Source organism: Carex rostrata, chromosome 7 (genome assembly GCF_964058835.1).
Source record: "Carex rostrata chromosome 7, lpCarRost1.2, whole genome shotgun sequence".
NCBI classification, from domain to species: domain Eukaryota; kingdom Viridiplantae; phylum Streptophyta; class Magnoliopsida; order Poales; family Cyperaceae; genus Carex; species Carex rostrata.
This window is the reverse complement of record NC_135924.1, coordinates 12773671-12787430: the sequence shown is the minus strand read 5'-3', so window position 1 is coordinate 12787430 and position 13760 is coordinate 12773671. Positions and strand designations below refer to the sequence as shown.

Sequence of the window (13760 nt, the reverse complement as noted above, 5' to 3'; positions counted from 1 at the left end):
CTAAATTATACGGGGGCGGGGCTAATAGGCTATATACAGTATATAGCTCGTTATGAGCCGAGCTGGCTCGGTCTGAGCTGACCTCTGGCTCAGCTTGTTTATTTTAGCCCGAGCCTGAGCCGAGCTGGCTCGTTAACAGCTCGGTCCACTATCGAGCGAGCTGTTAGCGAGCGAGCTACATGCGAGTCACGAGCGATCCACGAGCTCCGAGCTTTTTTGACAGCCCTACATGTACCACTGTTTTCCAAACAGGGGCTACAGGTTTTATTTTATTTTATTATTAATGCTATGGATAAAAAAAAGGTAGTCTAGCTCAATGCCAGTACAGAACACGTTGGCTCCTCGGTGTTACCGTAGATTCCCGCAAACAGAATAAAACACATTTTTTTTTCTTTTTGCATTACCTAATATTAGCTATAATTAGTGCGCTTCGATCGGATCTGTTAGATCTGAGATCTGACTGACTTTCGCCTAATTTGGGGTACATTTTGACGAATTCACATCCTCAGTTACCGGACTGAGTACAATTGAATCGGATGATCCAAAATTGTCCTTTTTTAACTTGGCACGAATCTCGAAGCAGAAATAATACTGCCTCCTTCTGTCATCCCGAGCAAGGACCGGCTGAGAGTAAATCTGGACCGTCCGTTCCAATTGTATTGAGTCAGGTACCTGAGAGGGCACACAGTCTTGACCTTATAGCGGCGCAAAGCCTATAAGAGGATAAAGCATAGTTCTTTCTTTCCCTATCTCTTCCTCTCTTTTAGTCTTTAGCTGCCTTTGCTTTGGATGTACCAACTATGGACGAATTGGGATTGACCATCTCATCTCTTCCTCTTCCTCTTTCTCTTTCTCTTTCTCTTCCTCTCGTTGTTTGTTTCGTCGACAATCTGGTAATTTTCACAGAGATATCTCATTTGTGGTCATAGAATCGAACTGTGTATTTATTCCATTGTCAGAACTGGATTATGCTTTCAAAGTTCGGTCGGAGGGTGAAGCAATCAAGTACCTGACTGGATCTTTATTCAGTCGGTGCAGATCTCATTCTACCAGCTCAGGTACCTCACTGGATCTGAATTCAGCAATCTCTGGAGAAAACTAGAGAGAAGATCTGTGTCTTGCCTTGATTTCATGGCTGTTGTAATAAACCAAAACATATTCCCTGAATTCAGCAATCTCTAGAGAAAACTAGAGAGGAAATCTGTGTCTTGCCTTGATCTCATGGTTGTTGTAATAAACCAAAGCATATTCCCTGAATTCAGCAATCTCCAGAGAAAACTAGAGAGGAAATCTGTGTCTTGCCTTGATCTCATGGTCTCTAGAGAAAACTAGAGAGGAAATCTGTGTCTTGCCTTGATCTCATGGTGTTGTAATAAACCAAAGGCATGCTAGATGACATAATTCCATTAATCAAGTCGCTTTGTCCGTAATCTAATATAATCTTTATTTTTTATTTTATTGCAATCATAGTACAAATAATATCCACAATTTTTCTTCTTCCTTGGGTCTTGCTTTTCTGTTCGTCCATGCTTGTAGATCCAGAAAAGAGGCATCACAGGAGAAATAGCATTCTGTGTGTTCCTGTTTTTTTTTTTTTTTTTTTTTTTTTTTGATATGCTCAACTCTTCATGCCTATTGTTTGGTTTCCATCAGAAGTTTACCAAGTGATAGCTGAATTTGGTAAATATGATATACAACAAGTTATATTTATTTCTGTAATTAAACAAATGTTTTATTAATAGAGGGGGCAAGCTATAGAATTTTATTAAAAATAGCACAAATTACAAATGAAATTTACAAATTTTTTTTAACCACAGGTACCTATCTCCTCTTGCCTCCCGCTTAAATCCAACCCTTTATTCCTGTCCTTTCTCCAATTTAGTTCTAGAACTTGTTACAACTCAACTGGTGATGTCCTTGGCTTGGGTTCATGAGTTCTTCTTTTGCCCCCTTCTATCTCTGTTTTACAATTTTCCATTTTGTTGGCTATCTTTTTCTTCAATACTTCATTCTTCCCATTTGTAGTTAATTGTTCGACTTTGTGTCTGTTTTGGTGCTTTAAAAATTAAAGACCATATATCACAAGGTAGTCTATGGTGTAGTCAGCTATTGAATTTATCGTCAATTCTGTATGTTGCCAAAAAAATGGATATAATTTACTTCAATATATATTTGATTTCTTATATTACATTTGATTAGTGGGTGTATAAATCTGCTTCTTTAGCCTGTTCTTAGGTTCATATTCTCTAGAATATGGCAATATTGGACAATTTCAATAATCGAAATTGCATTATTGCTCTCTTCTTTTCACTTTCACCTTTAGCTTCCAAATCCCAATCCCAGTCGTAGTCATCAGTGACACCAATGTTGCAAGGGGAAGGGGAAACTGGAGAAGGTGGACAGAAGGAGACACTGGAAGGTGGGTCCCATTTCTACCCAAGAGGTGCTTCGTCTTTCCACAGCATGTTGGCTTTCCATAACCCTCCAACCTCCATCCCTTCCTTCAATCAGATCCTGGTTGCTTTGCAACTCTTACCCTACCGTTCATTTTCCTCTTCGATCGCTTAATCAGCCAAATGAATCACTCCTAAAGAATATGGGCTTGTGCCGTTTGGAAATCATGTCAGGTAGCAACTCCTTTGCCTTCTCGATTTCACCTTTCTTGCACAACCCATCTATAGGAGCTTTCGATGTCATGACTTGCCGCACTCTTATTGATGGGTTGTGCGAGACAGGACAAATCGATAAGGCAGAGAAATTGCTGCTTACCATGATTTCTGGAGATCATGAACCCAGTCACGTGATTTATACCGCTCTTATAGATGGACTGTGCAAGAAAGGTGAAATTAAGAAGGCTAAAAGGTTGCTGTACAAGAAGGATGGACTGACGTTGGCTCTTATACCACTAAGATGGCTGTACAAGAAAGGTGAAATTAAGGTGGCAAAAGAGCTGCTTGTTTTAACTCTAAACATGTTTTTCACGAATGCTTTATAAAAATTGTTTCAATTCCGACTTCTTCAGTCTTTTGTGAGGTTCTACTGTGTCCTGCTGATTTAGCAAACCACAAAATGCGGCTGGTAGCTGATATGCTGTCAGTTGTTTCATATGGCTGTTTTAAAGCTCGCAAGAAGGAAGCGGGAGGAGTCATAATTGGCATGGTGGGTCCTTTGTATGTGAAGTAGATGGCCATATGTTAGCTTAGTTGATCAAACTTGAGTTAGTTTTGATAGTTTTTTTATTTTTTTGGTAAAATGCCTGTAGGCATTGTTTTGATAAATTTTAAAATGGGTAATCAATCAAGTACATTTCTAGTCAGATGCTATTGTTGATATGTAATGCTATTTAGCTGTAGTTTGATGCATGACTTGTAATGTGTTGAAATTGATTTTCCTCTTTTGGTGATGTTTTGAAGGTACTAGTGTTGTGGTTGTTATGTTGGGGGTACGTAAATGTTTTCTTGGCTGATATAATGTTTTTGTTTTGAATATTAGGAGCTGTACAGTAGATACGGGCGTTTTGAGGCAATGCTTTTGTCGTTTTAGTATTGGCTTTTACATATGATGATGGATACACAGGTACTGGTTAAAATATGATTCTATTAATCTGTAGCACGATTTGTTGCGTGCATATTGCTATGCATATATTCCATTTGCTTATTTCCTTACCGTTCGGTGGTAGTTCAACTTCAATTTCATGCCAATTTGGTACGATATTAGAGATGGAGTTGGTAAGGGGCAACAAGGAGCTGCTGGCAAATGTGAATACTATTTTCATGTCAATTCTTTGAAGCAAATGTTCGTGTTGTTTCCTTTTCAGTAACGACCATAGATATTATGAGCCGCAAAGGATTTATTTTGAGTTCGCTCAATTGGTGCCTTGGTGGTACCATGTTATTAATGTGCGCTATCAACAATTTCAAAAGAACCATGTAATTGTAGGAGCAATACCTTCTAGTTTGCAGTTCACAACACATTACTGTATCCATATGTAATGTATCTCTTCATGAGATAACCTGAGCTAAGAATTGGTGGTACAAACTTCAAAATTAACAGCGCTAAATGTCATTTAAATGCGAAGGAAGAACCATATAAATGTACTTTGAAGAGTAAAGTACTAAGTCGGCCAAAATCAAAGATAGGTGAAAGTGCAAAAACGAAAAGATAGATGACAAAAGTGCAAAAAGTCCCTCAAAAGTACCGGTGACCCGATCGAATTCATCTCACCCTTTTTTCTTAGAATCCAGTCCATTAATTATATATAGCACGAATCTTGAAGACACCCGTCCATTACAGGTTTGAGTTGGATTGTGATCGGACAGTCCGGATTTAAATTCAAAAAGTGAGGAAATGCTGAGGATCCGGACTCATGAGTCGATCCATCTATCCTTTCCTGAGTGCGTATCCTCTGAGATATCTCAACTTTTGCGTGACCGACGTGTCCGGTGCCTATTCGGAGGTGATGTAGGGGGTCAGTATTATGTGTGCTTTGAGATTAGTGCAGAACATATTTAAACGGTTGGGATTTTCCATAAAGTCACGCGAAGTTTGAGATATCTCAGAGGATACGAATTCTCCTTTTCTCGAGTCTGCATCGTCTTTTTTTTTTGAGTAAAGACCGTAGGCTCCAATTCTGCCCCAAGCAGAATCGATCTCATGTCCTGTCCCTCTCGCAGAGAGACTATGCATTAACTCAAAAGAGAGTATATTTTGAGTTAATATCTCTCGACCGCCTGATTTTAAACGGAACCAATCCAGTCACAGTATAATTCAAAATTATTTTAATATTAGTATGAATTTAATCCGCACGCATCTTAAAGCAAATCAAACTGTCGAGATGCATTAACTCAAAAGATTCGCTTTTGAGTTCATGCAGCAGATACGAAGTCCCTTTCCTTTCCCCTTTGGGCATTGGGTTTTGCGCGGGAAACCCTACCTACCATCTATCTTTCTTCGGCAAGAAGCAACACACCATTCCGATCGCAACTTAAATTAGAAAGAGAATCGAAGTAAACAAGTGAAGTGAAGCGAGAGAGCGAGTGTGAGATGGCGCCAGTCTCAGTATCGAAATCAAGAGGGAAAAGAGCAAAAACTTCGTCGTCAGTGGTCAACGATGCAAATACAAATAATCCATCATCAGACAGCGCCGCCGGTTCTCTTTCTCCAACGCTTATCCCTAGACGGAGTCTCCGCCTCTGTACGGTATCGACAAGCCCTAGCCCTAACCATAGCGCTATTTCAGGTCCAGGGAGCACCTCGGCCACAGATGGTGCCTTGGGGAAGAGAAAAGGAAAGTCGGACCAGGGAAGACCCTCAGTACAGAAAGAAAATGAAAAGGAGAGAACTGGGACTGGTGCCAAAATGGGGGCAGGAGAGGGCAGGCGCATGACCCTGCGGTCTGGTTCTCAGATCAGAGTCACACCAGAAGGAACCACTTCTAATGCTGAAATAGCCAATCACAACAGCAATAGCTCAGTTGCAGCAGCTACTGCAATTGCTTTGAGGAGACCGGGACGGCCTAAGAGACATAATCCAGCTGATCAAGATCTTCATCAACAACAGCAGGAAGAAAAAGAAATGGGTGGTGGTGATGACAATGACAAGGAGGAAATGGATCTGAGCTTAAGGTTAAGGTGTAGAACAGGAGGAGACAAGGACAAGGGTAAGGGTAAACTAATCATAGGTGTAGAAAAGGAGAGAACTGGGACTGGGACTGGGACTGGTGCCGAAATGGGGGCAGGAGAGGGCAGGCGCATGACCCTGCGGTCTGGTTCTCAGATCAGAGTCACACCAGAAGGAACCACTTTTAATGCTGAAATAGCCAATCACAACAGCAGTAGCTCAGTTGCAGCAGCTACTGCAATTGCTTTGAGGAGACCGGGACGGCCTAAGAGACATAACCCAGCTGATCAAGATCTTCATCAACAACAGCAGGAAGAAAAAGAAATGGGTGGTGGTGATGACAATGACAAGGAGGAGGAGACGACACTGGAGGAAATGGATCTGAGCTTAAGGTTAAGGTGTAGAACAGGAGGAGACAAGGACAAGGGTAAGGGTAAACTAATCATAGGTGTAGAAAAGGAGAGAACTGGGACTGGTGCCGAAATGGGGGCAGGAGAGGGTAGGCGCATGACCCTGCGGTCTGGTTCTCAGATCAGAGTCACACCAGAAGGAACCACTTCTAATACTGAAATAGCCAATCACAACAGCAATAGCTCAGTTGCAGCAGCTACTGCAATTGCTTTGAGGAGACCGGGACGGCCTAAGAGACATAACCCAGCTGATCAAGATCTTCATCAACAACAGCAGGAAGAAAAAGAAATGGGTGGTGGTGATGACAATGGCAAGGAGGAGGAGACGACACTGGAGGAAATGGATCTGAGCTTAAGGTTAAGGTGTAGAACAGGAGGAGACAAGGACAAGGGTAAGGGTAAACTAATCATAGATGAAGAATCCGGGGGCAAAACTCACAGAGTTGGGAGCAGCAGATTCATGGATAAAGGCAAGGCCAGAATGGTTGTTGACAAGGATTCTGAATCTGATTCCGATTATGACTTTATTAATGTGGAGGAGCATGACGGGCAGTTTACATTGGGAGAAGAGGTTGGGCCCGTGCTGCAGGGGACACCCCCTGCCCCTGGGCCCATGCCACTACCACGGAGGGAGGCCCAGAGGAGAATGGCCATTGACCTGGCCCCCAAATACGCCTATTTCAGAAATGATGATGAAATAGCCGACAGCGAGGGTGACACTGATCCCGAATCCGTCCCTGATGCTGGCGCTCATGACTGGCCAGGCCCGTTTTCTACAGCCATGAAAATTATCGAGGAGCGTGAAGCTATTCTGCGAGCTCGTCAGGAGGCTCATTCATCAAAGGGCCGTCAACCGGCTTCTGCCCCAATTTCATGGATACCATCAAGAGACTGGAGTTCCTTTTCTAGGAAGCCGCCTTCTCTCCAGTCCCTCTGCATCAATGTTTTGGCTGACAATGCTCATGAGATAGAATCTCTGGAGGCTCTGCCTGATATGGTGAAGAGCATGCTTGTTCCCATACTGTGTCATTCCCGAAAGATGACTGCTCACCATCTGTCTGAGCTGGTTCGAGGTTCCCCAGTGGAGCTGCGATTGAGCGACTGCTCCTGGGCTAGTGAGAAGGAATTTGAGGACATTTTTACCGGCTGTGATGTTTCTCAACTCAAGGCAAGCTTTTTCCTCGGGTCTTAGGATACTATGTCATGGAACGCAGTGCATAACATCAATATTATGAGAAACTGTAAATTTATGCCCCCAAGAGCCTTAGGATACTATGTCATGTAATGCAGTAAAAATAACATCAATATTATGAGAAACTGTAAAGTTATGCCCCCAAGAGTATTTCTAAGAAAACCATTTTTGCCTAGTATTTTGGGCTTCTAGTTCCTGCGGCTCAGTAAACAGTTACAGTGTAGGCCAGTGCATTGCAGACCTTTACTATGTTGTCATGTCTTCTATCAGCTGGAACTGGTACATGCCAGCGTGTGTTACTGTGACTGCCCTAATGCCTAGTTTAACACATTTTTTTCTTCCTGGCTTATTTGGTGTTTATTTTCAGCAAGGCAAATAAAAGGTTAGTTTGGTGAAATGATGCTTGTTTGCACCCCTTTTTTTGCATGTATAGCAGGTAAATGCACATGTTAGAAGGAGACATGGCCAGCTTTGTTAACAGAGTAATAATAAAAAATGCCGATTAAAATGAAGAATATCATACTTAGTAATGATAGATTTTAAAATGAATCCTGTGGGTTGTATTACCATATTTTTTGCAAACTTCTGTAACAGCTAGTTTTCTTTTATTATATATATGAGCCCATTTCTTTATTTCTTAATTTGATATTGTACTCATTAGCTTCTTTTAAGTGTTATTGTAATATTATTATTCTAAGTTACCTTCACATCTGAATTTCTTTAATGGAATAGGAATTGCAACTTGACCTATGTGGTCGGTGCTTGCCTGATTACATCCTGCGCGCCAGCTTGGCAAGCGCGCCAAACAGCTTGCCTTCACTAACAAAGCTGTCTCTCAAGGGCGCCTACAGTCTCTCTGACGATGGATTGGCGGCCATCATTTCAGCAGCACCACTGTTAAGCTCTCTGAACCTGTGCCAATGTTCTCTCCTCACCTCTGAGGGGATAACTTATCTTGCAGATAACCTGGGCCCAACACTCAGAGAACTTTATATTGACAATTGCCAGAACGTGTGTGCCATGTCGATCCTACCTTCACTGAAGAAAGCCAATTGCTTGGAGGTGCTATCAATGGCCAGGATTTCATCCGTGTCCAACAAATTTGTAAGAGAGCTTATCCCTGTGTGCGGCTCAACTATTAAGGAACTCAACTTTGCTGGATGCTCGTAAGTGTCTTTACTTTTTAATTTTACATACCACGTACCCACAATAAACTTTTAAGCCGGTTTGTACTTTCTGGTATGCTATTGTTACTGAGCTGACAGTGTTCACCTCCTTTTTGTCTTGGTTCGTTGACACTTACACCAATTGATTGTTTTATTGAAACTAATTATATTAAATTATTGATAGTCTAAAATTATGCACTAAGCATTATTGAGGTAGCGAGGCTATTGCCCAACTTAAAGTTTAGTTGATGCTTAGTTTTACAACATTGCTTTTGAGAAGAACCTTGAAATGTGATTAAAAGAGAGTTTATAACCCACATTGTAAGAGCCTTAAGCAACTGACAAAAAGTCATTAATACTGTAAATAATTCATCGATACAGAATCATATTTGTCTCCAGGTATTGTATCTGTTGTCAGGTTATTGTTTAAAGCTGTCTCATATCTAACAGCTGTATACTGTTTTGCAATCTGGACAAAAGACATAAAATTTTCTTTGTTACAATTGCGATCGTGACAGAAAAGGTGCTTCCATATTTCTTCCTTTATATGTACTACACTGTAGTGAACTTAGTACAATTGCAACCTTACACAAAAAGAGAGTTTCTCCTATGCCACCATTCTTCTTTCTTCCTATATTTATGTTTAGTCCTTTGGTTACCTTTTCATTCCTAATTGCAACCCAGAAAAATTATAGAAAGAAAGCATAAATAGAAAGATCCAAAAAGGAAGTTGGAAAGGCAAAATCAACTGTTTGCCTTCCATACATAATATCAATACAACAACAACAACAACCAAGCCTTTAGTCCCAAACAAGTTCGGGTAGGCTAGAAATCAAACCCAATCGTAGTCTCATACATAATATCAATAAGAAGGGGAAATGATAATATCGCTCTAGGAGTGTCTGCCTAACGCTCATCCAGGTGCTTGCACGAATATTGAGGCACGCTGTACGATTCACGTGCATGGTTCATTGTATCTGGTGCATTAAAATTTTGTATGATTCACTTCTCTTGAGTAAGAGAAACTGCCAGGAATTGGTAATGCGCATTTTTACTCACAAATTTTGATATACTGGAAATTTAGGGTTTTCCGGCAAGCTTTCCATATCCCATCATTTTGCATTAAGTACCCAATTTGACATTCCTGAGGACATTTCCATGCTTTCCCTTACGACACCATTAAAGTAACTTTTTAATTTTGAAAGCTAGATGTTAATTAGCTGCATCCTCATTGTCCACTCCTTTTTACTTGAGACAGGAAATTGACTGCATCTGCAATTAAAATAATTGGGGAAAACTGTCCACAACTCTTAGTTCTTGATATCCGCTACTTGAACCGGCTGAAGGATGTCGCTCTAGGACACTTGGCGAATGGTTGCAGAGCCATCAATAGACTACTTCTCCGTCGCAGCTCTTTAAGGTTATCTCCATATATTGATGTTTTCAGTTCCATGCCCTGATTACATATTTGTCTTGACAAAAATTTTAGCGCCTCAAAAGCTGTCATAGCTCCACAAAATGTAACATCTTGTTGGTTTCAGTTGGCTTTAAGTTGTATGTGTAGATCCTCATTTGAAGATTGAACACATTGTTGAACCTCTTTATCGGTATCATATAGCAGATTGAGTTGTTAATTATTAACAAAAAATGATCCAAGTTGGAAAATTGATCTTTTTGCAACCTGATTAATTTGGCTCAAATGACAGCGATGAAGCAATTGCTGCTTTTGTGGAGGCATCAGGGACCAAACTCATTGAGCTATCACTAAATAATATTGACAAGGTACCACATTCATTTCCTTTTTTTGGTTGTGGTAGTAGTTGTTCATTTTCTGTATTATTGAGTATCAAGCACAAGTGTAAACTTATCTCTGTAAAATTTGCAAAAAGGAGAATTTCATAAAGAAAACCTTACACAGTTGAGTAATTACAAAACAAAAGAAGCATCTTGCTTTTCGGATTTGCATGAAAAGAGCTGCACACACTGAATTTGTTCAGATGTCTCAGTTGTCTCTTTTTTTTATTTTGTTTTTTCAAAATCTCATTCCCGGGACAGCTGTACCTCTATCAATGAGCATTCAGTCAATGTTATCAGAAACTGGATCAGTTCATCATTTTAAGATTTGGTCATATGTGATTGCACTCAGGTGGGTCACCAAACGGCAACTGCAATCTCGAGGCGCTGCATGTGCTTACAAAAGCTGGATCTTTCGTTCTGTCGCAGGATGAGCGATCAGGCTCTCGGCCTCGTGGTCGACAGCTGTTCCTCTTTGAAGACTGTCAAGCTCTTTGGCTGCACCCAGGCATTATCCATACTTCCTTTTTCTTTTCATTTTTCCTTTACAATATTTAGAAACTAACTTTGTTATTCAGTGGTTGGTATGGAACTCGAAAACTGTAGAAAGATCCATAAGAAACTTTTTGGAATATTGTATAATATGTATCTTAGTTGAGATATTAATTTTTTTTTTTTTTTGTTATTGTATAGGTTACTGATTTATTTCTGAAAGGCCATTCAAACTCTTCAGTTGAAATTATTGGATTGGGTGGAAACATTTTGGGTGACATTCAGAATCGACATTTCCTCTAGTTTGTCCAGAGATGTTTTATGAATCCCAATTGTATTGTGTACATAGATACTTGAAAGGTTGGGCTATTTCCATAGCTTCAGAGCCCCGGTAGAGGATTGTATTTTGATAATTTGTTTATATGTGGCTCAAATTTTGCAATGGTTTTATGATATCCCATGTGGTATTTCTTTGGATGATGATGCTTCTAGCAATTTGCTCATTATAGCATAATCAAATTTATGTCTTTTTACCATTACTTTGATTTTGCCTTCAATCTTTGCTTCTTCTTGCCTCCTCTCAATCATTCCTCTACTCTATATTGATTAAGGGTTTAAAAATAATGAATTTGTGCTCTCGAACTAGAGTCCTTTTTAATTTATGGAGGATTGAAGTGCAAAGCTGCATATTTTGTAGACAATTGAGGAATGGGATGTTAGAAAATAATGGAAGAATGATTGTATAATTCACAACTTGGTTCTGTAAAATAGTTTGATGCTGACATTTAGTTATATTATGTTTGATGGTATGTAGAGTTAGGAACCAAATTAATGTATAATTACTAAAGCTAATTTCATTTTATTTTCAAATAAATAGAGTTGTAGGAAAGAAAAAAAAAATCAAACATTGATGTAGAAGACGTGCATTTTATTTTTGGTGAAATGTCATACTCATACGTTGATGGTACGAAATGTATCGATGTACTGGCATATTGATAAATAATTATGAGAAATTCCTTAAAATTAATATAATTTTGAACAATCCATGCTATAAATAATTTTGATCTTATCAGATGTAATGTTTTTGTAGTATCACAACCCAAATTTTCGAATATGGCCAACTAATGCTGTGAATTTCAGAGAAATATGGACTTTTAAGTACTGGACCAAGCATACCAGTATGCTCAAATGAAGTGAAATAGAGAAGAAAAAGAGGAAGCAGAAAAAGAGAAAAGAGAAGCACTATTCTTTCATTGTTCAGTCAGTCAGTCTTATTACTATACAAAACAATATTATAAGCGAGTGTCAAACAATTCTAACTAATCTGAAGAACGCCTCCAGTCAGACAGCACTTCTCCAGTTCATTTTTTTTTTCAAGCAAAATTCAATACAAATACTTGGCAGTGTATCTGAAAGGAAAAAAAAGAAAGAGAAGCATGCAATTATCAGATGTTACAAGTTATTAAATTCAGGAAAAAAAAATGGTAGGAGTGCTAGTAGAATTGTCTGAATCGGTGCTTTCTTTCGGTTATACCTCTTTCATAATTTATTTAGGATTTTGATCAACTTGTTGGTATGCAGACAAGAAATATCATGTCAAATTATACATAAGATTTGCTATTCCGAATAGCAAGCCCACAGCACACAGTGGTCATCAACCACATCATCAATATACACATTTATTATTCCAAATAATTTACTGATTTTTATAGTACTAATTGAAATGACTAAAAAAGCTCAACATTATATTGCCACATACAATTATGCTCTTCGAGCAATTGACTTTGTGCCTTATTTGGGAAGAATAAGAAAAGATAGCAATTATGCAGTACACATTTGCTGAAAATATATCAAATGGTGTAACAAAATGCCTTCGTGCTTTCCCAAAATCATGTAATCTTCTAACTCTCCATTGATTTTGTTATGCGCTCAATTAGTACAGTTTAGAAGGTTTATTTTATTTGACATAACTCTAAATTTAACTATTTGTGCAAGAATTTAATGATTAGGGGCTTTCTATAGTACAACAAATTGATTTTATTTGTCAAGTTTAATTTCCTGGCTGCCATATGCTTATGGGTTGCAAACCACTAACCCAACCCGACCTCACCCACAGGAGATTTGACCCCCATGGGTTGGGTTGCTTACTAAAACACGACCCAATTAGGCTGTTTAACAGAATATTTAATGTGTTGACAAACTTTTCTGGGGCCAAAACTTGTCTAAAGAAAACTAAAATTATATGCTTACCTTGAAGTAAATGTGATGCTTCAAACCCTATATCTTAACTCTTGACTGAGTTGACCAACTTAGCTGCTCCATCTACAAATTAACATATTTAAATTACACGGGTAAGGCCAGATCAACAGGTATAAAAGAAATAATAAAATCACATAGACCCATACAGGCTGATTCCTGGTTAGTGGCAACTCTATAACGAACCACTAATTAACAATTAAGGTACCAATCATCACACCTCATGGTCTCGATATCATTAATTATATCATCAAGAAATTGTATCCATGTTCCTGTTATGTATGTCCCAACTCTTGCCTACAACAAGACTTGGCTTGCTAATAGATCTATACGAGATGAGCGAGAAGGGTATTTTGAGCACTTTCAGAAAAAAAAAGTGAAGAGATGAGAGTTAGGAGGGATACATCTCATGATTATTAAGAAAGAACACATGTTTTCCATTTATGAGTTTAATATAGTATCAACATAATTCAGGGTTACATAAGAAATTTTCCCAATTAAAAGTAGCAACCAACAACTGACTGGCAAAAAAAGGGTATTGTTTTGCATACTAAAAGTGGCAATGGAGTGAGATATTTCAGATTTAATAAAGTGGTCATTTTGTACTTTCATCACATCTTTGATCAAATTGAACAAAATAAATGGGAGAGACTGATTTGCACACATATTCAGTATGTATTACCACATTTCAATGAATTAACAAAAATGCAAGGTATAATTTGGAACAATGGCTATGCAAAAGGAGCCAACAGGAACAGGTATAGCACCAAATTGCTACACGATAATTTCATAAATTGCAAATAGATATAGAACCCTAAACCCTAAACACGC

General features: G+C 39.0%; 1 protein-coding gene and 1 long non-coding RNA gene across 5 annotated transcripts in view; one reads left to right on the top strand and one right to left on the bottom strand.

The window, feature by feature from the left end:
• The first annotated feature begins 4869 nt into the window (after window positions 1-4869).
• On the top strand, window positions 4870-11214 carry LOC144556446 (uncharacterized). Of its 4 annotated transcripts, XR_013512452.1 has the most exons (7): window positions 4870-7197; window positions 7954-8387; window positions 8838-8910; window positions 9646-9807; window positions 10094-10169; window positions 10534-10689; window positions 10875-11214. XR_013512452.1 is itself a non-coding variant. In XM_078304799.1 (6 exons), exons 1-6 carry the CDS (start codon window positions 5044-5046, stop codon window positions 10974-10976), a joined length of 3084 nt encoding a protein of 1027 aa, XP_078160925.1. In that variant the 5' UTR covers window positions 4879-5043; the 3' UTR covers window positions 10977-11214. The 4 variants fall into 4 exon arrangements, 3 of the variants coding, with proteins under 3 accessions (XP_078160928.1, XP_078160926.1, XP_078160925.1); XM_078304799.1 differs by lacking the exon at window positions 8838-8910 and having other exon boundaries at window positions 4879-7197; XM_078304800.1 differs by lacking the exons at window positions 8838-8910; window positions 9646-9807 and having other exon boundaries at window positions 4876-7197.
• Window positions 11215-11622: 408 nt separating this feature from the next.
• Window positions 11623-13760, bottom strand: part of LOC144556449 (uncharacterized) — a 72155-nt gene continuing 70017 nt past the window's right edge. The window contains exons 2-3 of the long non-coding RNA XR_013512454.1: window positions 12924-13479; window positions 11623-12082 (exon numbers count right to left, since the gene is read on the bottom strand). This is a non-coding gene — a long non-coding RNA (uncharacterized LOC144556449). The remainder of the gene's footprint in view (window positions 12083-12923; window positions 13480-13760) is intronic.